Source organism: Plecotus auritus (assembly GCF_963455305.1).
Source record: "Plecotus auritus genome assembly, chromosome: 9".
NCBI lineage: Eukaryota > Metazoa > Chordata > Mammalia > Chiroptera > Vespertilionidae > Plecotus > Plecotus auritus.
In genome coordinates this window covers 93,205,736-93,231,405 of record NC_137783.1, presented here as the reverse complement: position 1 = coordinate 93,231,405, position 25,670 = coordinate 93,205,736, and the positions used below count along the sequence as shown (strand labels likewise).

Sequence of the window (25,670 nt, the reverse complement as noted above, 5' to 3'; positions counted from 1 at the left end):
GACATTTTTATGGGGGGAGGCAGAATTGTAAGGTTAATTGGGTGGATTTGCATCTGATTATAAGGAAAGGCATAATCAGTGGATCACTGTCACTTAAAGGGCATGGTAGTGGAATGCCATATGCTCTGTCCTCCATCTCTTCCTTCATGACATTGTACTAGTACAACCACTTGTATGAAAAACACATCCTATATAATAAAAGGATAATATGCAAATTGACCCTAATGGAGGAACGACTGGGAACAACTAGTCACTATGACACAAACTGACCACCAGGGGGCAGACCTTCAATGCAGGAGCTGCCCCCTGGTGGTCAGTGCGCTCTCACAGGGGGAGCTCTGCTCAGCCACAAGCCGGGCTGACGGCTGCGAGCGCAGCCACAACCCAGGCTGCCAGAGGGATGTCTGACTGCCAGCTTAGGCCCGCTCCCCAGGGTAGAAATCCCCCGAGGAGTCCCAGACTGCAAGAGGGCACAGGCCGGGCTGAGGAACTCCCCCCACAAGTGCATGAATTTTCATGCACTGGGCCTCTAGTGTATATATAAAACAAGTAATGTTTATCAAATGTGCAGCTGACACAAACTGGGAGATACAGTGGATATAATCTGACAGAAACAGGATCTCAAAATGTAAGCTCAGAAGTTACCTCATTTAGGAAAGCTGCTGTGATAGCCCACCAACCAAGTCTGCATTCAGTACCTGCCTTCTGTTCCCTTTCTATTCATCCATCTCTCATTGTTCCTGCCTGCCTTGTATGTGTCTACTCACAGGCAGTTGATCTTGTGTCTCTCTTTTCCCAGTTCCTCACACAGTGGACCGCAGCCACTTAATGAATATTTGCTTCATTAAAGAACCAGTCATGACGAGCCACACGGAGAGGCTGAAACTATCAAGCTAAATTTTAATAAGGAAAATATAAAGCCCTGCCCTTGGTGCACCCCCCATAACTAAACAAGCACAAGATAGTGACGAGGCGGCTTTACTCATAGCATGTATGGGAAAGAAATGAGGTGTTCAGACAAGGATAAAAGCGCCTTGAAAAGTATGCTTTCCCCTTCTCCCCTCCCCACTTCAAACTGATCTTTATCTTCTTGAATAAAAGTATATAGCACCTAAAACAAATGATGTGAGAGTCCGTCTCCAAGCTGATTAGATCATGCTTAGATCATACATAAAGTTCTGAGTGGCATATTTCAAGGAGGAAATTGACAAACGGGAACATGTTCAGAGGAGAGCCACTGGGAGTTATGAAGGGTCTGAAAGTCCTACCGTAGTTATTCATTCTTTCACTCGTTTAACTCATGTATATTAAGCATCTAGTATTTTCCAGGCAGTATGCTAGGTAGTGAGTGGTAGAGGAAAAATCTCTATAGGCAATTGAAGGGAATAAACAAAGACCACCCAAATGAGAACAAATGAAGCCTGTGTTTTCTGATGGTCTTAGGCGACCCTGCTAGCGGTTCTCAACCTGTGGGTCGAGAACCGCTGCTGTAGAGCCTAAGACCATCGGGAAACACAGATATTTACATTACGATTCATAACAGTAGCAAAATTACAGTTATGAAGTAGCAACGAAAATAATTTTATGGTTGGGGGTCACCACAACATGAGGAACTGTATTAAAGGGTCGCGGCATTAGAAAGGTTGAGAACCACTGCAGGACATCCCTTGTCCGGGTTGACTCTGGGTATTTTAGAAAGCAACTCCAGAAATTCTGAGTTCTTTGGGTTCTAATACCTGCTCTAACCCTATTGCAATGGAGCTAATTTGCATTATATATTTCAAGCAAGTTCTTATTAAAAACAGCACGTCTTTTCCTGTGTGGGATGCAGGAAGGGTCTGAAGATGGGAAGCAGCTGCCTACAATCCAGCTCTGGCTCTGCCACTAATTTATGTGTGATTTTGACCTCACTGGGCCTCAGTATTTTCAAAATGCTAAATGATCCTTAATTACCCTACAATTCTGATTTGGTGAAATCAAATGGAGGAAATGTCATTTTGCACCTGCCTCTCCCGCCTGACTTTCCCTAGCTACACAAATATATCAGAAGCCCATCACCAGCATTGAATGGATGCGAAATAACTTGCTTTTCTAACACGGACATGTGTGTGCTGGATGGCTGGGCTATGCTTCAGCTTCTCTGAAGGAGAACCCTGCCTGGAAACACCCAGCAATCTCTCTTCTCACCCACTCTCAGTCTCCATAATTGTAGTTATTACCAAGGGTTTTGTTTCAAACACTGCAGACCCTCAGAGACCCGAGATACTCCACCTCTGACTAATAATATCCCCATTGTCTAAAGACTTCCATTCCTTTGCCCACACCTGCCTGATCAGATTTCTTCCAAACTGACATTAACCAGATCACACCAAGTTCCCCTCCTGGAGCAGCGGCCCTGTAACCAGGCAGTACCCTTGAACTTGGCCCTGCCTTGACTGGGCTTGTTCTTCTGCCCCTGACAGGCACAAATGAAGTCCCAGTCTGCCGGCTGTCAAACCTCAAGTTATGATATACACAGGTACATGGATTTTCACATGCAAGAACCTGGAACCACTTTTCATAATGAGAATTTTCCTTAGAATTTGTATGCTCTAAAAATGCTATTTATTTATTTATTTAGCTGACTTTTATTGCAAATTTATTTCTGACATGATCCACACAATGCATGTTAGATTCCCAGTCAAGGGCATGTACCTGGGTTCTAGGTTCGATCCCTGGCAACCAGTTGATGTGTCTCTCTCACATCCATATCAATGTTTCTTTCTCTCTCTCCCTCCCCTCCCTTCTCTCCCTTTCATTCTCTCTAAAAAAGTCAATGGAAAAATATCCTCAGGTAAGGATTAACAAAACAAAGCAAAACAAAAAAACCTCTAGCTTTCAAACCTCTTCCTATTTACATAATTTAACAATTTGAGGAAATAATGATTTATTTAGAGCCAGGTAATAATTTTTTCTTGTCCTCACATTTAGCTTTATAAAATTTTATTTTACTTTTCTCTAATTGGCAGAGCTTCTCCTTGTGAGGCTGAGCTTCAGGAATTAATGGAACAAATTGACATCATGGTCAGCAACAAGAAATTGGACTGGGAAAGGAAGATGCGGGCTTTGGAGACAAGGTTAGATCTTCGGGATCAAGAGTTGGCAAATGCACAGACTTGTTTGGATCAGAAGGGTCAAGAGGTACTGAATGTTTGTATTAATAAACGTTAATTCCTCGGACTATTATAAATAGTATTTAGTCTATCAGACTGTTTTTCATTACACATAGTTTTTATGCGGCATCAGCAATAGCAATTATTGCTCAAAATTCTGTCATAATGTGCTAAATGTATTCTATCAAAATAAGTGACAGAGTCTAAACCCATAAAAATGTGCTGATGCAGACAGAAATATAGTATCAATGCCATCTAGAGAAGTAAACATTCAGTACATGGGTGCAATGAATATTGCTGGCAAGGTAACATGTCAGTGCTTTTGCTGCTGTAGAAACATAGTTGTCAAAGCTGGGTCCTTGGACAAGGCAGAGTTCAAGAGCATTTGCACTTTCTAATCCACTAGAAAAATACTAGTATGTCCTAAAAGAAGTGAAATGTCAAGAGTTTGGTGAAGGATGTGTGTGTGTGTGCACGCCTGTGTGTGGTGTGGGGAGAGGGGTGTGTGTGTGCCTGGCACCCACTCAAGAGGTGTGCCCTCAGCCCCTGGGAGGCTGCTTAGGTTGTAGCAGAATGTGTGATGCTCTTAGGCCTGCAGAGGAGTTCAGGAAACCACATGCTTTACCTAAGGTGGACCTTCATGTCTGTGAATCTTTCTTTTGGGCGAGGCAGAAGAGAAATGTTACTAATCATAGATGGTCAATGTGTTCCGCAGCCACTTTTCTACCTTTTAGGCCTCTCTCTGAATCTGGTTTCTGGCATAGCTAACGATGTCATTGTTTGGTGTAGTTAACTGAGTTACTGGCTCTGGTTTCCCCTCACAGTACATGTGCAAGGCCTATTCTCTCACTGCCACACCTGTACTGACACAGATGTATAAACAGATGGCCCCCGACCCCCTGCTTTCAAGCAGACAAATTCTGTAAGCCAAATCCTATTAGACACTTTTTTTCATATGTTAGTTCTTATAAAAATGTAACAATTATTCCATCGTCCTGCCAAAGCAGAGCTCTAATGGAAGGCAGTGGGGCTTAAAGGAAGAGCTGAGAGTGTCAGTAGAGCTTCTGCCCGCGTACCGATAACGTAAGCCTGCCAAGAAGATAGTGCAAAGTAAATTCCACACCTTCCTATGAAATGGGAGGTGATGAGGATCTTCAAACATCCAGACCGTACTGTCCCGATGTGTGCTGTCCCGATATGTGCTCAGTGGAATAGCGCCAGCAATGTTTGTTTTTTGTGAATTTAATTATTAATGGCTATTTTAAGCACTTTAGTACAAATATTTATCCTTGGTTTGGCACAGCAGTTTTATTTGAATTGTACCTCTCTTTTGCACATTTTTTAACTTTGTTAGGCAAAATTTAGTAAAATCAAAATTAAATTTTATTCTTAATGCAGGTGGGATTACTTAGACAGAAGTTGGACAGTCTGGAAAAATGTAACTTAGCAATGACACAGAATTATGAAGGACAACTGCAAACCCTAAAAGCTCAAGTAAGGAGACTCGTTCATTTACTATCACACATTTTGATATATGTTCTGGCCTATAAAATTGTGTTGATTTTATTAAAATGGATTGTTTTAAGTACAAGCAAAAGTTCTTATATTTTAACTGAAGGTTATATGTTGGGCCCTGTCTTTCATTGCTGCAGAGGCATTGATTTTGTCTTTTACTAGATTGTCAGCTCTGTATCTCGTTAACTATTAGCACACTGCTAGACTAATAGCTTTCTGTTTATCAAGTGGCTTGTTGATTAATCTATACTAATAAAGGGTAATATGCTAATTAGACCAGATAGACCAGACATCTTCCAGTCATCCGGTCCTCCTTCCAGACAAAGCCACAGTGGCATGGGCTGAGGCAGAGGCGGTTAGGGGCGATCAGGCCAGCAATGGAGGGCAGTTAGGGATGATCAGGCCGGCAGGGGAGGGCAGGTAGGGGCGATCAGACTGGCAGGCAGAGGTGATTAGGGGCGATCAAGCAGGCAGGCAGAGTGGTTGGGGTGATCGGGCAGGCAGGCAGGTGAGCGGTTAGGAGCCTGTGGTCCCGGATTGCGAGAAGGATGTCCGACTGCCAGTTTAGGCCCGATCCCAAGGTGTCCCAGATTGGAGAGGGTGCAGGCCAGGCTGAGGGATGCCCCCCCCCCTCCAGTGCACAAATTTTGTGCACCAGGCCTCTAGTTATATAATATATTGCTATGTGAACAACAACACTAAAAACAAAATTAGTATTTTGGAGTCATTACTCCCTCATAGGGAAATCCTTTTTCTATGACAGTTTAAAATATGCACATTTGCTATTATGAAATAGATCATTGAAAGAACAAACTGGGTTTTATTACTTTGTTACTGGGAGGCTGTTTCAGAAATGATAGGGCTCTGCACACATGATGAGAGGGATACTGCTTTCCTTCTTATTTATTCCCATATCTCCCTCTGGGCTAGAGAACAGTCTTCTCTCCCCAACCCAGATAACACATAGGGTGACAATCATCTGAGCATCTCAGGTCTAGTAGATGATACATCCTTGCTTACTTTGTAAATGAATCAATGGAAAATATGATTTGATCATGAAATTGTACTTTACAACCAACATTTTTTGGAGTGCAAAGATTTCACAAATGATAATATAGTTAAAGGAGCCCAAAGTAGCTAATGCTCTTCCTTAAATACATTTTTTAGGGAGGTTACCAGCCATTAATATTGGAATATGAAATATTTGATGCCACATAATAGGTATGATCTTATCAGTCTTAGACATTTTGCCTGCAATTTAAATAGCTGCCACTAGGTGGTAGCTTGAATTATGAAACATGGTTTTTCCTTGCTAAAACTAAACATTTAACACTTATGTGAATCAACCTTGCATTTTCTATAAAGATAAAGCTCTAAAATTGCAACATAAATATGAAATCACTATGATTGATCTGGAATAAGTTTGAATAGATACAAGTTGAGTATGATCTCTACATTATATTTCACTAGTTCAGTCATGCTTGCCAAATCTTTAATTTCTTGCATGTTTTCTTTAAGCCTGTTGTTAAAATGTTTGGGGCCTTGTTTACAGGTATTGAACAGTCATTTAGTATATGAATCCTAGACATTTGATGCTTTGCTTGACTGCTGGCTAACCAACAAATATCTTCATTGCAATGCCACAGATTTTGTCCTGTGAAAGGCTAATACTGAGAGTTTAGGAAATGTCTACTCCTCTGCACCTGGATAGTCACAGTGCATATTAGCATATTAGACGCTGTGAGAAATCCTGCTTTAAACACATGCATGTAGCCTTTTTAATCCATCATTCTCCAAACATACTTGACCATGGAACCCTTTTTATTTTCAAACACAAGCCTAATAACACTGTAGCACAGTGTTACAATGTAAACACCGTAACCAGGTGTTTCATAGAACACACTTTGGAAACATTACATTAGTGTTGAGCCATCTGCTTCCACTGCTGTTTTCTGCTTCTCTTTTCTTCTCTGGTTAAAAGAACGGAAAGAAGAGAATTAGGGAGGGAGAACAGAAGAGACAGAAAGAGGGAAGGAAGTAAAAAGACAAAGAGAAGAAAGTACTACGTACTGACTTGGTTTGTATAATAGCTAGTAATATGTCATTTTTTAACCAGAAAATGCTGTCTTGTGGCAAACATGCTTTTGTTGTTGCTAGCTTACTCTACTGCTTCCTTCTTTGAAATTCCTAGTTTATTTACAATTTCATTTTTCTAAAATACCTTAAGGATACACTTTACTGCACTCTGCCTTCAAATAGCTCAACTCTGCCAAAGCTTTCTTGTAGAAATTGCTTTTTTTTAGGGCATATTTTCTTTTCCTTCTAACCATAATAAATTTGTGATATGTATACATTTTTTTTGAGATTTCCACTTCTATAAACATGGAGGAGATTTACTTTTCCCTGTCTGCCTGTTAAATGCAACTAGAAACCCTGGACATTATTTATAACAGTATAAGAAGACTCTGAGAAGGAAAGAGAAGAGACAGACAATTAGGACCGTGGGACCCAAGGTACAACATGATAGTGAGTTCCCTGGGGTTTCTATTGGCCTCTTATGTCCCAGACTAACAGAGAAGCCGACAACCTAGACACTCCAATGGGCACAAACAAACAAAAAGAGCCCCAAAGAAAGACTCCTCTCTTCAGCCAAAAGACCAGTGAAAAGACATCCTCGCAAGATTAAACATGATTACTGCAGCCAAACACGCCAGGAAAAAGACTACAACCCCAAAACCCATCCCACCAGCAGAGACTCAGTAGACAGACTAGCCCAACCCAGACCCTCTTCTGCCTGGGAGGTATCAAAGAAGACTGAGTGAAGAGCCAGGAATTTCATTACCACTGGGCATTACCAAAGCCCCCCAACCCATAGTGTCCATGGAGACCATGTGAGAGCCTAGATTCCTATGCTCATCTGCTGGTGATGACGCATGCCGCCGCCTCCTCTCTGGAGTGGTATGGGAAAGCCTAATGAGGAGTCAGGTTGCTCACCACCCCTCGGTGGTAACAAGGCTACCTAACCTCACTGCAGTATCCCTGAAGGCCATGTGAGAAGCAGTAACAAGGCACCTGTGCTCCTCAACCTGAAGTCCCACTGCCACTCAACATCAATAAGGAACACCTTTCCTGAGTTACCAACTAAGGCCAAGACCTGGACTTCCACTGCCAGCTGGAAGTAGAATGCCATTTTCCCTGCTGGAATGTTATCAGAAGAGGACTGCTAAAACACAATCCTATCTAATAAAGAGGGAATATGCTAATTAACCATTATTCCATCACAAAGATGGCTGCACCCACAGCTGAGGCCAAGTTCCCATAAGGAGCCTTAACGAGCAATCAGCAGGGACCTAAGGCTAAGCCCTCCCCCACCCCTGTGCAGCTTGACAGGGGACCTCAAGGTGTGCTTCCCATCCTGGTGCTGGGCTAGGAGACCTCAGGCCATGCCCCCGTCCTGGCACCAGGCCAGGGGACCTGAGGCTATGTCCCCTGCCCGATGGGACTTGGTCACGTCTGGATCTAGCCCAATGGGGGGTGGGTGGCCGCATCTGGATCTCACGTGATTTTTGAGGCACATGTGGGTGGGCGGGGACTTGACTCTGGGTCCTGTGGTGTGCCCCAGACTCTGACAGGAGGAAGGTTTCATATACATTTTACTAATTTTCTTCCATCTCTGACACTTCTATTATAGAGAAAGGGCAAATAGCAATATTAAATTATTTCCTCTAATTAATCCCCTTTTAATGTGCACGAATTTCGTGCACCGGACCACTAGTCCTATTAATAAAAGCCTATGTGGTCGTCACACCCTCATGCTGTGATGCCCTCATGCTGCAACAAGTGATCGCCAGGAGGCTGTGTGTGCAGCCGGTGGGCAGTGCTGCGTGCGTGCGGGTGGGCAGGGGCTTGTCGCTGAGTGCATGGTGCAGAGGTGGGGTCCACAGCTCCATGCAGTGAGGCCTGGGGGTCCCGCGGCTCTATGCGGTGCGGAGGCAGGACCCCAGCTCTGGCCTACCTTTTTGGGGCAGTCCATCAAGGAACCCTGGATGGGTGGGTAGGGCCTACCTCTTTGAGGCAATCAATCGTGGGGCTCCCACACTGTGAGAGGGCACAGGCCAGGCTGGGGGATCCCCCCCGCCCCCGAGTGTAAGAATTTCGAGCACCGGGCCTCTAGTACTTAAATAAAATCCAGAGTGTCATAACACAATACCCCAAAATGTGTAGGTTTCAATTAAAAAATCACTCATTTTACCAGAACCAGAAAGATCTCAACTTAGATGAGAAAAGATAATCAAGTGATGTCAATACTGAGTTGAAACAGATGTTAGAATTATCTGACAAGGATTTTAAAGCAGCTAGTATAAAAATGCTTCAATGAGCAATTTAAAAACATACTTGAAACAAACGATAAAGTAGAAAGTTTTAGCAAAGAAATAAAACTATAAGGAACAACCAATTACAAATTTTATAACTGAAAAAAATATAATAACCAAACAAAAAAAAAAGTCAATGGATGGGCTTACAAGCAGAATGGAGAAGATAGAGAAAACAATCATTTGAAAATAGCAAAATAGAAATTACCCAATCTGAACAACAGAGAGAAAATAGATTAACAGAAAATTAACCTCCAGAACACAAAGTACTATAAAAAAAGATTGAAGATCTGTGTCATCAGAGTCCCAGGAGGAGAGGAGGGCAGGGTGGGAATGAAAAAGTATTCAATGAAGCAATGGATGAAAAGTTTCAAAATTTGGCTAAAGATGTAAACTTACAGACTCAAGAAACTTAGTGAAACATGATAAACCCAAAGACACCTCCACCAAAAGAACACTTCATAGTCAAAATTTTGAAAACTAAAAGACAAAGAAAATATCTTGGAAGCATCAAGAGAGAAATAACATTGTACCTGTAGGGAAAAACCAATTCAGGTAGTAGATTTCTCATCCTAATCCATGGAGGCCAGCAAGAAGTAGAATATTTTTCAATTTCTGAAAGAACAGAAATATCAACCCAGAATTCTATGTCCAGGAAATCTATGTCTCAGAATGAAGGGAAATTGAGACATTCTCAAATGAAGGAAAACTAAGAGAATTTGTCACCAATATACCTACACTGAAAGGATGGCTAATGGAAGGTCTTTTAGCAGAAACGAAATGAAAAAGAACCCTGAAACATCAGGAAGAAAGAAAAAACACTGGAAAGAGTAAAAATATGGTTAAATATAATAGACTTTCCTTGAGTTTTCTAAATTGTTTGACAGCTGATGCAAAAATGTAAACAATGTCTAATGTGGTTCTTAATGTATGTTGAGGAAATACTTAAGACAATAGTGTTATAAATGGATCAGGGTAAAGGGGCATAAAGAGAAATACCATTTCTATACTTCATATTAACTGGCAAAATCGCAACACCAGTAGAGATTTGCGTTAACAATGTACATATAACATAATACCTAGAGCAACAACTTAAAAAGCTATACAAAGAGTTATATTCAAAACACTATAGGTAACTTAAAATGGAATTCTAAAAAAATGTAAATTAACCCAGATGGAGACACGAAAACTAAAAGAGAGAAACTGATAGGGGGGCCCCTATAATTATAGATAGAGCACCTGAATTAACCTGAAAAATAATCATATTATTTTAAATCTTAGAACACATATACTTATGTGAATAGGGGGTTAAGTTTCTCATATGTGAATAGGGGATTAAGTTTTTCTTAAGTTTCCTTTTTAAGGCCTGTGTGAAGTGACTGAGGAGTGACACAGCTGTGAATCTAGCAAGCAGAACCAACAAGCATGGTCAGGCCGACCCACCAGGAGTCAAAACATCATCTCATCGCCCAATGACTAAGGACAATAGCTGACATCCATTCCAGCCTCACCCTAGCCTCTTCCCCTTTATAATCCTGTCTCCTACACCTTACTGTAAGGCAGGACTTGAATGCTTGTAAGTGCCCTATCTTCTTGGTTGGCTAGCCTTCTCAATAAATGCCTTATATGATTCAATCCTGCCTTCACTATTGGACACAGCAACAGGCAGCCCACGCCCAGGTTTTCCGGTAACAAAACCAAAAACTGGAGAACAAATTAAACAAAACAAGTAAGGCTTAAGCCCTAATATCAATAATTACATTAAATGGAAACGGTCTAAATATACCAATTAAAAGATGGAGAATGACAGAGTAAATTTTAAAAATATGACACAACCCTATACTCTATTCCAGAAACTCACTTCAAATAGAACTATGGGTATACATTGAAAGTAAAAAGAAAAACATACCAGGCAAATATTAATTAAAAGAAAGCAAAAGTGGTGTCAGGATAACTCAGTGGGAAAAGACTATTATCTTTTTAACAAACAGGAAAGGGACAACTGAATATCCACAAAATACAAAAGAATCAAGTTGGACCCTTCCTAAACCATAAAAAATATTAACTCAAAATGGATCAAAGACCTAACTGTAAAAACTAAATCTGTAAAACTCTTAGAAGAAAACATTAGGAGTAAATATTTCTAACTTTGCATTAGGCAACAGTATCTTACATTTGGTACCAAAAGCACAAGAAAAGTTTGATAAACCTGACTTCATCAAAATTGAAAAACCTTTGTGCTTCAAAGGACACCATAAAGAAAGTCAAGACAACACACAAAATGGGAGAAAACATTTGCAAATTATATCTCTGATAAGTGACCAGTATCCAAAATCTAAAAATAACTTGTCAACAATAAAAAGACAAATGACAAAATTTTAAAATAAAGATATGAATAGACATGTCTACAAAAGAGATATAGAAATGGCCAGTAAGCACATGGAAATGCTTAGCATCATTAGTCATTAGGGAAATGCAAATCAAAACCATAATGAGATAATTCCTCCATACCCACTATGGTGGCTATAATAAAAAAGATGGACAATAGCAAGTGCAATGAGGATACAGAGAAATTGGAACCCTATATATTGCCAGTGGGAATGGAAAATGATTCAGCCACTTTTGAAAACAATTTGGCAGTTCATTAAAAAGGTAAACTTAGAGTTTCCATATGACCTGGCAGTTATACTCCTAGGTATATACCTAAGAGAAATAAAAACATATGTCCATACAAAAACCTGTACAAATGTTCAGAGCAGCATTTTTCACAATATCTAAAAAAAAGTGGAAATAACCCAAATGTTCATAAATGGATGAATGGATGAACAAATGTGGTAAGTCCATGCAATGGAATATTATTCAGCCATAAAAAGGAATGAAATATTTATTGATCCATATTATAATATGGGTAAACCTTGAAAGCATTATGCTAGGAGAAAGAAGCCAGACACAAAAGACCATATATTGGATGATTCCATCATGATGACATGATCAGAACAAGCAAATCTATAGACACAAAAAGTGGATTTTAGTAGTTACCAAGGGCTTGGGGAAGGAGGAAATGTGTAGTCACTATGAATAGGTATGGCATTTCTTTTTGCAGCGATGAAAATATTCTGAAATTAGTGTGATGGTTGCACAATTTTGTGAACATAGTAAAAACCAATAAATTATATAGTTTAAAGGGTGAATTTTAGGGTAGATGAATTCTATCTAATTTTTTAAATTATATGAGAAAAAAGAAAGCAGAAGTGACTACTTAATATTCAATAAAGTAGGCATCATTGTCCATAGCTTTGTTTATAATACCCCAAACTGGAAATAGCCCAAATGGCTCAATGTGTGAAAGATTAAAAAACTGTGGTTACATCTATACCATGGGATTATAGTGAGCAATAAAAATAATTGAACTATTGGTACACATACATCTCAAGGGCATTATGCTGGGTAAAAAGGCCATGTATTGTTTGATTTTATTTTATAACATTCTCAAAATGACAAAATATAGAGGTGGAAAACAAATTAGTGGTTACCAGGGGTTAGAGGTGGGGGTAAGGGGTTGAGGTCACTACAAGGATACCAGGGAGATCTTGGTGGTGGTGAAATGGTTATGGATCTTGGCTGTGGTTGTGGCCACACAAGTCTACATGGGTGGTAAAAATGGCATAGAACTACACACATATATTGGACTGATATCAATTTCCTGGGTTTGATATTGTACCAGTAGAGGCCTGGTGCACGAATTCATGCACAGGTGGGGTCCAGCTGGCCTGCCCTGACTGCGGGCAAGGCCAGCCAGGGGGAGGAGCCACAGGCAGTTGGCCAGCCGGCCCTGCCCCCTGGTCGAACTCCCGGTCGAGGGGACAATTTGCATATTAGCCTTTTATTATATAGGATAGTTCATTAACGTGTGAATACTGGGAGAAACTGGGTGAAGAGGATTCAGAACCTCTCTGTAATATCTTTATAACTTCCTGTGAATCTACAATTATTTGTAAATAAAAAGTAAAAACAAAAAAAATCTTTTGTAAACATACAGAAATTTGCTCACAGATGTTGATAAACCATGCTGCTTTTAATTTATTATTTGACAGTAGAAAAAGAAACAAAAATAAAATAGTCTAAATTATAAAAAGAATTCTTGGTAAGAGAAATATACCAATTTTGATATTTAAATTTTCTTAAGCTTATATCAACATGAGTAAGTAATTTCTGTTGTTTCTATCTTTTAAATTCAGTATTCCATTTTCCTGAATAAAGTATAAGTTGTTTATTTTCTAGATTGAGATACTGGCAGCATAAGATGGCACTAAATAAAAGTAAGAAAAAAACTTGACTATTTAAAATTATGAGCTTTGCTACGTATGGTTAAGCCAAACTGAACAAAACATTTATCAACGGAGTCACTGTTTAATTGTGCAGTTAATGAAGTCTCAAATTTACCTGGGAGCTGAATTGTGTTCCGCTTCAATAACTTAGTTTTAATAACTGGTTCTGTTTGCACTAATTGGGACATTTAAGCTTTACTGCATTTTCTAATCATGACTTAAATTTTCAAAGAGGTACACAAGAAAAGAACTCTGGTGAAATCAAGTTAGGAATTACCAATAATAGTAACATGTCAGCATTCTCTATTATTTACAGTTTTCCAAACTAACTAATAGCTTTGAAAAACTGAGATTACACCAGATGAAACAAAATAAATTTCAACGAAAAGAGTTACCACATTTCAAAGAAGAAACACCCTTTGAACCAAGTAATTTGAACCAGAAATTAGAGGTGAGCTATATTTTCTTAGTGTCTTCACGTGTATTAAAAATTGATATTCATTGTGGTGGTCGGGGAGGGGCTGTTTGTCTCTAGTGTACACACAGCATGTGCAGCTATGGCAACGAACACCATTACAGATCAACTTCTCATTAAATACACTTCCACTCAGGCACTTTGATTTATTCAACATTTACACATATCAGCATTTTTGGAAAGAAAAAAAAAGTTAAAAGAAACTGCAGAGGTTGAGTGAAATTGAAGGACATCCCTGGGGTCTGTTAGAGTGAATATCTAATAAATCTTTTAATTCCTACTTAACTATCAGGTATTAAATCCCAGTGAAGCCCCACAACAGTTTTCAGAACAGAGTGTGAAGTGTCAGGACTTTTTCTTTAAAGAGGTAGTGCCACTCCAATTTAGCCACCACATATCACCTAGAATGTTTAAAACCTCGGTCCCTTGAAAGGTCTACTATGTCACAGATGAACTCATTCTTATCCCCTTAACTTTCCCGCCTTGGAAAAAATAAGCCAGCTGTTTTTCTTCCCTGTGCTCTTGAGCATTCTGCCTGCAGGTCATTAATAGCAGATAGAGATTCTACTATGAAGTCCTATTCCCTGACATCAGATGAATTCCTGTGCTGCTCAGTTGTTTGCTAATTCACCTCCAGTTGACCCTTATCGTGTATCTCACTCATTTTCTTTCATTGTTCTCAAGCCCAAACCCCAGGTCCCGCTCACCCCCGGCCAAGGATTTCAGTTTCTTCCCCCTTGTTGATGGTGTTCTGCACCTCCCAATCACCCAGGCAGGAAGCTCTTAGGAATCTCCCATCTAGTCCTCTCTCATTCCTCATGTTCCAGCCCAGGTTTTCCCTTTCCTTTGTCCAGTGCCTCTCATCTCCTTCTTCCTTCTATCTAAATTTCATTGCCTGGTTTGATACTTTATCATTTCATTCTTTAATTACCAATCCTTCTTAAACTTTCCTCCTAAATACATATATTTTTAAATCCTCGCCCAAGGAATGAGGGTATTTTTTCCATTGATTTTTTTTAAGAGATAGTAGAAGGGCAAGGATAGGGAGGTTGAGAGAGAGAGAGAGAGACACTGATGTGAGACACATCCAGTGGTTGCCTCCTGCACATGCCCCAACTGGGGGCAGGGGGACAATCAAACTTGCAACCAAGTACATGCCCTCGAACCTGAGACCCGAGACCCTTCAGTGCACAGGTTGGTGCTCTAACCACCGAGCAACCAGCCATGGCTCCTCCTAAATTTTTTTTTTCTTTCCTCTTGGAGAGGGATAATGTGATTTTTTTAATTTAATAAATCTTTATTATTCAGATTATTACAATTGTTCCTCTTTTTTCCCCCATAGCTCCCCTCCACCCGGTTCCCACCCCACCCTCTGCCCTTACCACCCCTCTGTCCTCATCCATAGGTGTATGATTTTTGTCCAGTCTCTTCCCGCAACCCCCACACCCCTTTTCCCCCGAAAATTGTCAGTCCACTCCCTTTCTATGTCCTTGATTCTATTATATTCACCAGTTTGTTCTGTTCATCAGATTTTTTTATTCACTTGATTTTTAGATTTACTTATTGATAGATATGTATTTGTTGTTCATAATTTTTATCTTTACTTTTTTCTTCTTCTTCCTCTTCTTAAAGAATACCTTTCAGCATTTCATATAATACTGGTTTGGTGGTGATGAACTCCTTTAGCTTTTTCTTATTTGTGAAGCTCTTTATCTGCCCTTCTAGTCCTCTCTCATTCCTCATGTTCCAGCCCATGTTTTCCCTTTCCTTTGTCCAGTGCCTCTCATCTCCTTCTTCCTTCTATCTAAATTTCATTGCCTGGTTTGATACTTTATCATTTCATTCTTTAATTACCAATCCTTCTTAAACTTTCCTCCTAAATACATATATTTTTAAATCCTCGCTATCAATTCTGAATGATAGCTTTGCTGGGTAGAGTAATCTTGGTTGTAGGTTCTTGCTATTCATCACTTTGAATATTTCTTGCCACTCCCATCTGGCCTGCATAGTTTCTGTTGAGAAATCAGCTGACAATCGTATGGGTGCTCCCTTGTAGGTAACTAACTGTTTTTCTCTTGCTGCTTTTAATATTCTCTCTTTGTCTTTTGCTCTTGACATTTTAATTATGATGTGTCTTGGTGTGGTCCTCTTTGGATTCCTTTTGTTTGGGGTTCTGTGCGCTTCCTGGACTTGTAAGTCTATTTCTTTCACCAGGTGGGGGAAGTTTTCTGTCATTATTTTTTCAAATAGGTTTTCAGTATCTTGCTCTCTCTCTTCTTCTGGCACCCCCATAATTCTGATGTTGGTATGCTTGAAGTTGTCCCAGAGGCTCCTTACACTATCTTCATATTTTTGGATTCTTTTTTCTTTTTGCTTTTCCAGCTGAGTGTTTTTTGCTTCTTTGTATTTCAAATCTTTGACTTGATTTTTGCGATCCTCTAGTCTGCTGTTAGATCTCTGTATAATATTTTTTATTTCAGTCAGTGTATGTTTAATTTCTAGTTGGTCCTTTTTCATATCCTCGAGGGTCTCGCTAAATTTATTGGCCTTTTCTAGGAAATTCTTGAAAAACCTTATATCTGTGGTTTTGAACTTTATATCTAGTCATTTGGTTTCCTCCAATTCTTTCATTTGTGATCTGTTTCTTTGTCTCCGCATTTTGGCTACTTCCCTGAGTTGATAGAGTGGCTTTGTATGCTAGGTGTCCTATAGGGCTCAGTGGCTCAGCCTCCCCAGTTACCTAAGGTGGACACTTTTGGTGCACCCCTTTGTGGACTGTGTGCACAGCCTTGTAGTTAAGCCTTGATTGTTGTTGGTATCACTGGGAGGAATTGACCTCCAGGCCAATTGGCTGTAAGGATCAGCTGTGTCTACGCTGGGAGAACTTCTGTGCTGGAGACACCCTTATGAGACAAGACTTTCAAAAGCCTCTGTGCTCAGCTTGGATGGGGCGGAGCAGACAGTATTGGTTTCCCGTCAGCCCTGCCCTAATAGGCCTCTGTGTTTCAGTGTTCCGTGGTAATCACTGCAAGCACCTCTGAGAGAAAGCTACCCTTGAGTTCCACCCACTGCAAGACAGTCCAGTTTCTCCCCAAATGAGTCTGGGTCCCTAGAGTCTCGCCCGGAACTGGAGTTCAGTGCAGTTGGGAGCTTTTGTCTCCCTCCTGCTTGAGAAAGCCAGCCACGTACTCAGTTGCCCGCCCTCTCCACGCACGCGCCTCGGTACCTCTGCCTTCCACAGTTGCTCTCAGTCTCAGTGTGCTTTTCTCTTTCCAGACAGTCCAGTTTCACCTCATATGAGTCTGGGTCCCCAGAGTCTTGCCCGGAACTGGAGTTCAGCACAGTCGGGAGCTTTTGTCTCCCTCTCGCTTGAGAAAGTCAACTGCGCACTCAGTTGCCAGTCCTCTCTGCGCCCGTGTCTCAGTACCTCTGCCTCCTGCAGCTCCTCTGAGTCTCAGTGTACTTTTCTCTTTCCTTGTAGTTGTAGAAATTCCATTCAGCCAGCCTTCCTTGGTTCTGGATGATGTCTGTTTTGTCTTTTAGTTGTAGTTTTGAAATTGTGCAAGGCAGCAGTTTAGGTGTTTACCTATGCCGCCATCTTGGTTTCTCCCCTCCTAAATATTTTTAAGAGCAGAAAAAAAATCTTAGATTACAGCCCTAAAACCAGCCTGTTATAATAACATTGTTGGAAGTTTGGGGTTTGAGTTTTTAAATTCCTGCAAATTTTATATTCTACTAAATAATGAACATAACACTTTTAATACAAAATGACTACCACTAAGTACAGTTGAGCCTCTAGGAAAATGCAGCGTGATAACCCCCGGCTCTTGCAGTTGGGTAACTGAACTGGCTTTAGAAACAGACTAGTCTCATGGGAGACGGCTAAAGATGGGCACTGTCAGCACCTGTGCTTTCCCGGAAAACGCAGCAGTCCAGCCACTGCTGATCCATCTGATTGACTCTCATGGGGGTTAGTGGGAAAACCACATTCATATAAATTATTCAAAGAAAACCTTCAATTAATATTAACTACTTTATGTATACACTTTTTACATTTAGGAAACTAAATACTTACATAAAATATATCATAAAATTACAGTGGAAATTAGTCACAAAATGTGACATTTGTATTTGTACAAAAATTTTTAGGCACACTATGTAGATTCAGTTTAATTTGTATAATTATGGAAGCACTTCACACAACTGTTTTTTACCTAGAGCCATGTGAAAAATTAATATGTAGGAGATGGGCTGTTCCAGTTTCAGTCTGCATCTAAGCTTTTTCCTTTGGGACAAACATTTATATGCTGCTAAAGTAATAGAGCAATGGGAAGCAGCGGGCTATAGTAGAACAGGACAGTTTACTGCTTAAAGCAGGTCATGACTGACTGGTGTTTGCCCTGTGACCTTTGGGCACATTGTTAACCTCACAGAGATTCCGTTTTATCATCAATAAATGGAGCCGAAAATATCTTATAGGTGACATTGTGGTTGTGAAAGAAAATATATATAAGTATACATATGTATTAATTTAGATGTGTGCTGAAACATTTAGGGGTGAAAATACATGAGGTCTGGATGTTGTCTTAAAACACTCCCAACAAAAAAGGGTTAAGAGAGAGGTGAAATAAAAAGAGACCAAACCAATGGTAATTAAACTAGTGAATGGTACATGGAAGTTTGTTATACTTTCTACTTTTATGTAAGTAATGAAAATTTTCACAAAAAGTTAAAACTATCTGATAGGTGGAGGTTTGTAGAGTCCTTGACATACAGTAATTACTAAGGAAATGTTTGTTCCATTTCTCAGTGTTTAGTAGAGGGATTAAAATATATGTGTATAGCCCTGGCTCAGTGGATAGAGCATCAGCCTGCTGACCAAAGGGTCCCGGGTTTGATTCTGGTCAAGGGCACGTACCTTGGTTGCAGGCTCCTCCCCGGCCTGGGCCCTGGTCGGCGCATGCAGGAGGCAACCAATCGATGTTATTTCTCTCACATCGATATTTCTCGCTATCTTTCCCTCTTGTTCCACTCTCTCTAAAATTCAATGGAAAAATATCGTTGGGTGAGGATTAAAATATATATACATATATGTGTGTGTATAAATATGTAAAATAATATATAAATAAAATAATGTAGCTTCCACTAGAAACTCTCATTTTAATAACCCTGACCCACTCTCAACTTTAAAAACCTAGAAAAGGCTTTCCAGCCACAGAAAACTTCCTCAGAAGGTTCAGGCAAGTCTACAGACTTTCTGGAACCTGAGCTGACCACCAGTCCCTACAAAAATCCTCATAAAGCTCTCCAGGTCTCTTCAGGCCCCATAGGTACTGGATAGTTGGTGCTTACTCGCTAATCTTGAAGCCAATACAGCTGTAAGACCAAGGAAGCCAGGACCTGCTGATATGTCTGTGACACATTTCTAGCCTTGCTTGGCCTCATTTCTATCTGTTGTAGAATTTGTAAGTGGTTGAGGTTGTTGCTCCTGTCTCCTAAAGCATGCTAGGAAATACTTATTTTCAAGATTGAGATTGTTGGGCAGGTGATGCTAAATATTAGTATTATATGAAAGATATGAAATATCTAAATCTACCTTGCCAATATTTTGACTTCTAACTTCAAAGACTCCTTTCTAGGATAAAAGTAAACTTCAATTTTTGTGCATTGTATTGATTTGAAATATTGCCTATTTTCTACTAGAACCAAGTTTTATAAATTTGTCACTATTACTAAGGATACTGTTTTCATGTACCAAATTTTAAGTTGTCGAATGTCAGAATCAAAGTCAATAACTTTAAATAAACTGCCTCTGTTTACTTTAATATATAATTGACTGTTGAACAACTAGGGAGTTAGAAGTGCTGACCCTCACCCCATGCAGCCAAAAATTCATGTACTTTTTACTCTCACTAAAATGTAACTAATAGCCTACTGTTAACCAGAAGCCTTACTGATAACACAAGTAGTTGATTAACACATATTTTATATGTTATATGTATTATATACTGTATTCTTACAATACAAGCTAGAGAAAAGAAAAAGTTATTAAGAAAACCATAAGAAAGAGAAAATACATTTACATTATTTATTGGTAAAAAACATCCATGTGTAAGTTGGGCCAAGCAGTTCAAATCTATGTTGTTCAAGCATCAACTGTAGTCTATTTATCATAAAGTACTATTATATTTTAAAACGGGGTCTGCCCGTATTTCTCCAACCTTATTACCTCCATTCAATCTCAGGTCCTTTAGTTACTATAACAGCCTCCTACTTTATAGGCTTTCTTCACTGATAATTTTGGAACTTGTGGATTTATAAAATAAAAAATTCCCCAAATGTCCTTTAAAATCAAATCTCTACGGCAAATATGAAATTCTATCTCCTTTTCATTTTAAACAAAATGTAGCTTTCATTCTCTAAATAAGTAAATTTACTTTCCAACATAGCCAACCCAGTTATTTTAGCCATCTTCCAAAATAACACCAATCACTCTGACCAAATGAAATATTCCAATTTGACATTTTGCTGGAGACGGCTGAAATAATCGACATCCTTTGCATGGCTTTTATGTGCCACTGATATTGCACTTATACTGTACAATTATTTACTTACATGTATATTTCCCTACTTATTACATAGTCCTTGATTTCTTGGAAAAAATTTAATCATGAAATATTTCCAAATTCTCTTCTCTTCACAGTACCTGGTTGGCACTAGGAGCTTAATAAAAATTACTGAATTGATAATTGAAAACATCAACACATTCATGCCATGTATCTATATGCAGCAATATATGGTCAAAGACTTACTAGCTATAGAGTTTGTTTCCAACCATTTTGTTTTCTTTGCAGAATTTAGTGAGACATGCTTAAATTCTAGAAACTATTACTACCATGCTTTTGTTGGTATGTTCATGGAATATAAGTGGTGTCTGGCACTTTGTCGGGCACTATGAGGAATACAAAAGTAATGAAATAAGTAGGCCTTATCCTTAAGTTGCTTTAGCCTGGATAGGAAGATAAGATACAATGGCCAACCCTAGGCAAAACCGAGGAGCAGTGAAGCTTTCTTTGGCATTCCCAAAGTCATATCCTAGAGTTAAGTTGTGAACAGATAATCATGCTCCCTGAGTACACTATTTGAGCAAAAACTTGAAGAACTGAGCTTGCTGTATCAAGCTGGTTCCACACTTCTTCCCCAGGCTAGCCCAGCTGGTGCTGCCTAAATGAGGCCTGAGAGTCTGTTCCCAAGAATGAGTTGATCTTGGCTTCACATTTTGAAAGCCACAAGGACAGTGACTAAATCAGTCCAAGCCCCATCCCATAGAAAAAACAAGGTGCAGGTTTGGTGACTGAGTGTAGAGAACGAAAGAAGGGAAAACACTTCTGATGTTAGCTCAGGAAATACTAGATGCAAAAAGTTGCTTGAAACTTCCTTACTAGTAATCTTTTTTTTTTTTTTTTTTACAAATAAAATGCTTAATTTTTATACAAATTCCTAGTAAAAATTAATATATATCTAGCAATAAATCCAAGATGAGTGATTTGATACTTTTTTGTTTTTCTAATGGGGGAAAATGCACTTATTTTTTTCTCAAAATGAAGATGTACAAATGAAAGAAGCCCTGTTTATTGTGCTTTAAAATGAATAATTTTCTCCAATTTATGTTTGTCCCTCCACTTTTTTTAAAGGAATTTAGAACAAAATCAAGAGAATGGGACAAGCAAGAGATACTATATCAGACTCATCTGGTTTCTTTAGATGCTCAACAAAAAATATTGTCTGAGAAGTGCAATCAATTTCAGGTACATTAATACTATCCTCTAAATGAGAAGAAATTAGAAGTTAAATACTGCTGTCTTTGCCATTCAGCTTGTAATCTTTTTACAAGTAGAAATGCCAACTAATAGAAAATAACCAGAACAGGTCTAACATTGGTTAAAGTGCATGAAATATCTATAACGATGAATTTAGTCTAACATATCTCAAAAGATGGTGCTATTAGAAGTGCCCATTGTTACTATGGTATGTTTTTGCATGCCTATGGACAAGTCACTTAGAAAGTCTAGGTTTGCTTTGTCCAGGCCCTCAAGAACTTTACAGTTTAGACACAGATAATGCATGTCCTGATTTACAGATAACAATGACAAATGAATGGAAAGAATCAAAATCCTTTTAGAAGTCAAAGGAGTAAGAGAAAAATTTGGACTCAGCCGGGAAACATCCTCTAGCAGGGGTTGGACTGGGTCTGAACCTAGAAGAATGGATATGTTCTGAGACAAGACAGAATGTATTCTAGGTGGCGGAAATAACAGGGGCAAAGTCACTGAGGCAAGAGAGCAAAAGGCAAATTTTGGGAATGGAAAATAGGTCAATTGGCTGGGAGTCCACGTGGGAGGTGGGGAAGGGTAGTGGGTGGTAAGCCTGGTGAGTTGGATACAGATTGTAATACATCTTTAATGCTTGGCTAAGGAATTTCAAATTTTTATTAAAGTCAATAAGGCCCTAGCTGGTTTGACTCAGTAGATGGAGCATCGGCCTGCAGACTGAAGGATCCCGGGTTTGATTCCAGTCAAGGGCCAGTACCTCAGTTGCAGGCTCCTCCCTGACCTGGGCCTTGGTTGGGGCTTGTGCAGGAGGCAACCAATCAATGTGTTTTTCTCACATGGATATTTCTCTCTGTCTTTCTCTCTCTCTTCCACTCTCTCTAAAAATCAATGGAAAAATATCCTCGGGTGAGGATTTAAAAAAAAAAAGCCAATACAAAACTATTGTTTGGTTGATATACTTATTTTTCATTCTTTCTTTAAGTTACTTAAATTATATGTCATAAATGTTCCCCAAACTCAACAATCAAAATAATGTAAAGTAAAATAAAAAACCTCATTCCCTACTCTATTTTTATCCATTTAATATAAACACTGTTTTTAACAGTTAGGTATTTATCTTTACTACTTTTTCTTTTGTTTGTACAAACATGTAAAAAATGTATTTGTGTGAAAGTTACATTTTTTTCCTTTTACATTTTTTGTTTTTATTTAATAAATAATCCATGGATATTATTTTGAGTTACTACATAAAATTCTACTTAATTCTGCATAGTATTTCATAGTATATAGTAGATATACCATACATACCATGGTATATAATAGATATTTTTTTAATAATTCCCTTATTGATGTACATTCAGGTTGTTTCTAATTTTATGCTATTACAATATTGTAACAAATATCTTTAGCTCTTCTGATTATGCAGTAGCTGTATAAGTATGCAAGAATCTGTGATGGCTGTAGTCATTAGCAAAGCATTTAAATCACTGAAGTATTTTATCATGGTTTTTTATTATTAAAACACAGATTAACCCGTTGTTAGAAAGTGTGTTTCTATAAATGAATGTAAAATATTTAAATGAATTGTGAAATGGATGTTTAAGAAAATATAGATTTAAAAAGTAATTATATTAAGGGATGTCTTGAAACAGGCATATCTTGAAGAACACTACTTTACTAGTTACATTATTATAAGCTACATTCTCCCAGAATTTGAACATTCAACATCATTAGATTTTAGATGTTAGTATATTTTGATAGTGAGGGGTTTTGTTTCATGAATAGCTTTCACTTTTTTATATGCTTTCATTGGTGTAGCATTTATTTTTGGAAGTGTCTTTTTTGTCTTTTTTGAAACTTAAAAAAATCTTTAGATATTGTTATTCTTTTGCTAGATAAAAATTTTAGAAATAATTGTTGAGCTTCCTCACTCAAGGATATGTGTATTGGTTTTAGAGAGAGAGAGAGAGAAGTATTGGTGTGAGAGAATATCTAGCGATTGCCTTCCATACATGCCCTGACTGGAGATGAAACCCGCAACCTAGGTATTGCCCTGACCAGGAATTGAACCTGAAATCTTTTGGTATTGGGGACAACCTCCAACCAACTGGGCCACACGGGCCAGGGCTCTATCATTCTTTGTGTAAACTTACATATGATATTCTCCATTTAATTTTCACAATTTTCATCGTCCCCAGAAACAGGCACAAAGTTACCAAACTCAACTAAATGGTAAAAAGCAGTGCATGGAAGGGGACAGCAGCTCTGAAATTCCTCGGTTGATATGTGAACCAGATGCTAGTTGTGAAACGAGTGGAAGAGATGAGTTCATTATTGAAAAACTAAAATCAGCTGTGAGTGAAATAGCATTAAGCCGGAATAAGTTACAAGATGAAAATCAGAAGCTCTTACAGGAACTGAAAATGTACCAAAGACAGTGCCAGGTGAATATATATTTATTTGCAACTGATCTTGCTCATGATTCATATAAATGATAACTCAAAGCTAATTTTATATTGCACGTGTAAATTCAGCTCATATTTCCTCTTAGTAACGAATTATCACTTGATGAGTAAATTCATTAATCCCATAGGTACCTTACCCACTAGAGCACCTTGGTTCTGCAGAGGTGTAATGATGATTTATCGCAGTGTAACAGAGGCCACTTACAGACCTTAGACCTAAAAACCAGAGCCCTTTAACCACACACCACCCTCTGTCCTCCCTGTTCACTCTCTGACCCTGTGCCTCTTTGGCTTACAGGAATCCTGGGTTGGAGATCCAGGAAATCACTAAAGCTTCAATACTCTAATAATCTCACTAAGAAGCATGGGGGTGACTCTCTGTAATTTATCATGGTTAACCTTACCATCATCATTTATCAAACAGTAGCCTGGAATTTGTTTGTTTCTTTCTTTGTTTTTTGTTAACTTCTGCACTGACAGATGTGATTGATGGTTTTTCCAAGCATTAATTTTCTTAACTCAAAAATATCTTTTCTTGTCTTTATACTTTTTGCAACCACTGAAGTTATACTGCATTCATCAAAATTGGTCATTACCAATTTGACTGAATATGCATTTCTTATTCATGGGTATCCCATGTACATGAGACATTCTATGGTTCTATCTCCCTTTCTAGGTCTTATCTCACACTTCCAAATGCTCAGCCTCTCAATTGGCCTATTTCTTAATTCCACTTCCTCCCTTCCCCATGCTAAGGATACTTTTCCAGGTCACTGTCTGAGCAGACTCCACTTTCTTCTCTAAGATACTCCACCTCAGGATCTCCTGCCACTTCAGCTCCCAGGGTCATTTATTAGTCTTGGGCCAACCCCTCATTCCCCCGGTCCTGCTCCATTATATAGGGGATTATATATGCGGTTAGTCCTTTAACTTCTTTCTCTGCTAGCATCTACTCTTCTGATGTCTCCTTCCCCCAATTTGCAAGGAGACAGAACACAAGGCTGCCAGCTTCTATTCTGTGGCATTTCTAAGAGAAGTACATCTCCCCCATCCCAAATTCCAGCTTTGTTTGGGAGCGGTTTGTTATTCTAATACAAATTAGAATACAGATGTAAACAAACAAAGCTAAACCACAAATACTAAACACCAGGAAGCCATACATTCTCCAGGCACAGAAAAGGTATTCCTGATGCTTTCTCTGGCCTCACTATAATAGAAGTGAGATTGGCCCTTACTCCTGCTCTAGAAGTGGTCTAGGTGGTTTCTAGTGTTTAGCTCCACCGTCAGCCTACCTAGTCCTGTTGAAGCTGGGTTTTCATGGTTGCTGGTGTTCTCAAGGGTCTCTCCCTTTCAGAGCTACTTCCCCTTCATTTTCCTGGGTACTGGGCAACTGCCCAAGCCTCTGGCCCTGATTTAAAGATGAGTTAGTTGATTAACTCCCACCCTCCCCCACCTTCCCTCTGAGATTCTGAAATTTACATTATGCAGCTGTCTTTGTATTGCGAGAGTCTGCACCAGGATCATAATCAA

General features: G+C 39.1%; 1 protein-coding gene across 2 annotated transcripts in view; it reads left to right on the top strand.

Annotated features, from left to right (window-relative positions):
- Positions 1–25,670, top strand: part of DEUP1 (deuterosome assembly protein 1) — a gene marked incomplete at both ends in the record, with an annotated part of 80,288 nt that overhangs the window by 13,523 nt on the left and 41,095 nt on the right. For both annotated transcript variants that reach the window (XM_080640190.1, XM_080640189.1), the window contains 5 exons: positions 3,009–3,180; positions 4,551–4,646; positions 13,685–13,819; positions 21,538–21,651; positions 23,874–24,119. In XM_080640190.1, the coding sequence (XP_080496316.1) occupies positions 3,009–3,180; positions 4,551–4,646; positions 13,685–13,819; positions 21,538–21,651; positions 23,874–24,119 (763 nt within the window). The remainder of the gene's footprint in view (positions 1–3,008; positions 3,181–4,550; positions 4,647–13,684; positions 13,820–21,537; positions 21,652–23,873; positions 24,120–25,670) is intronic.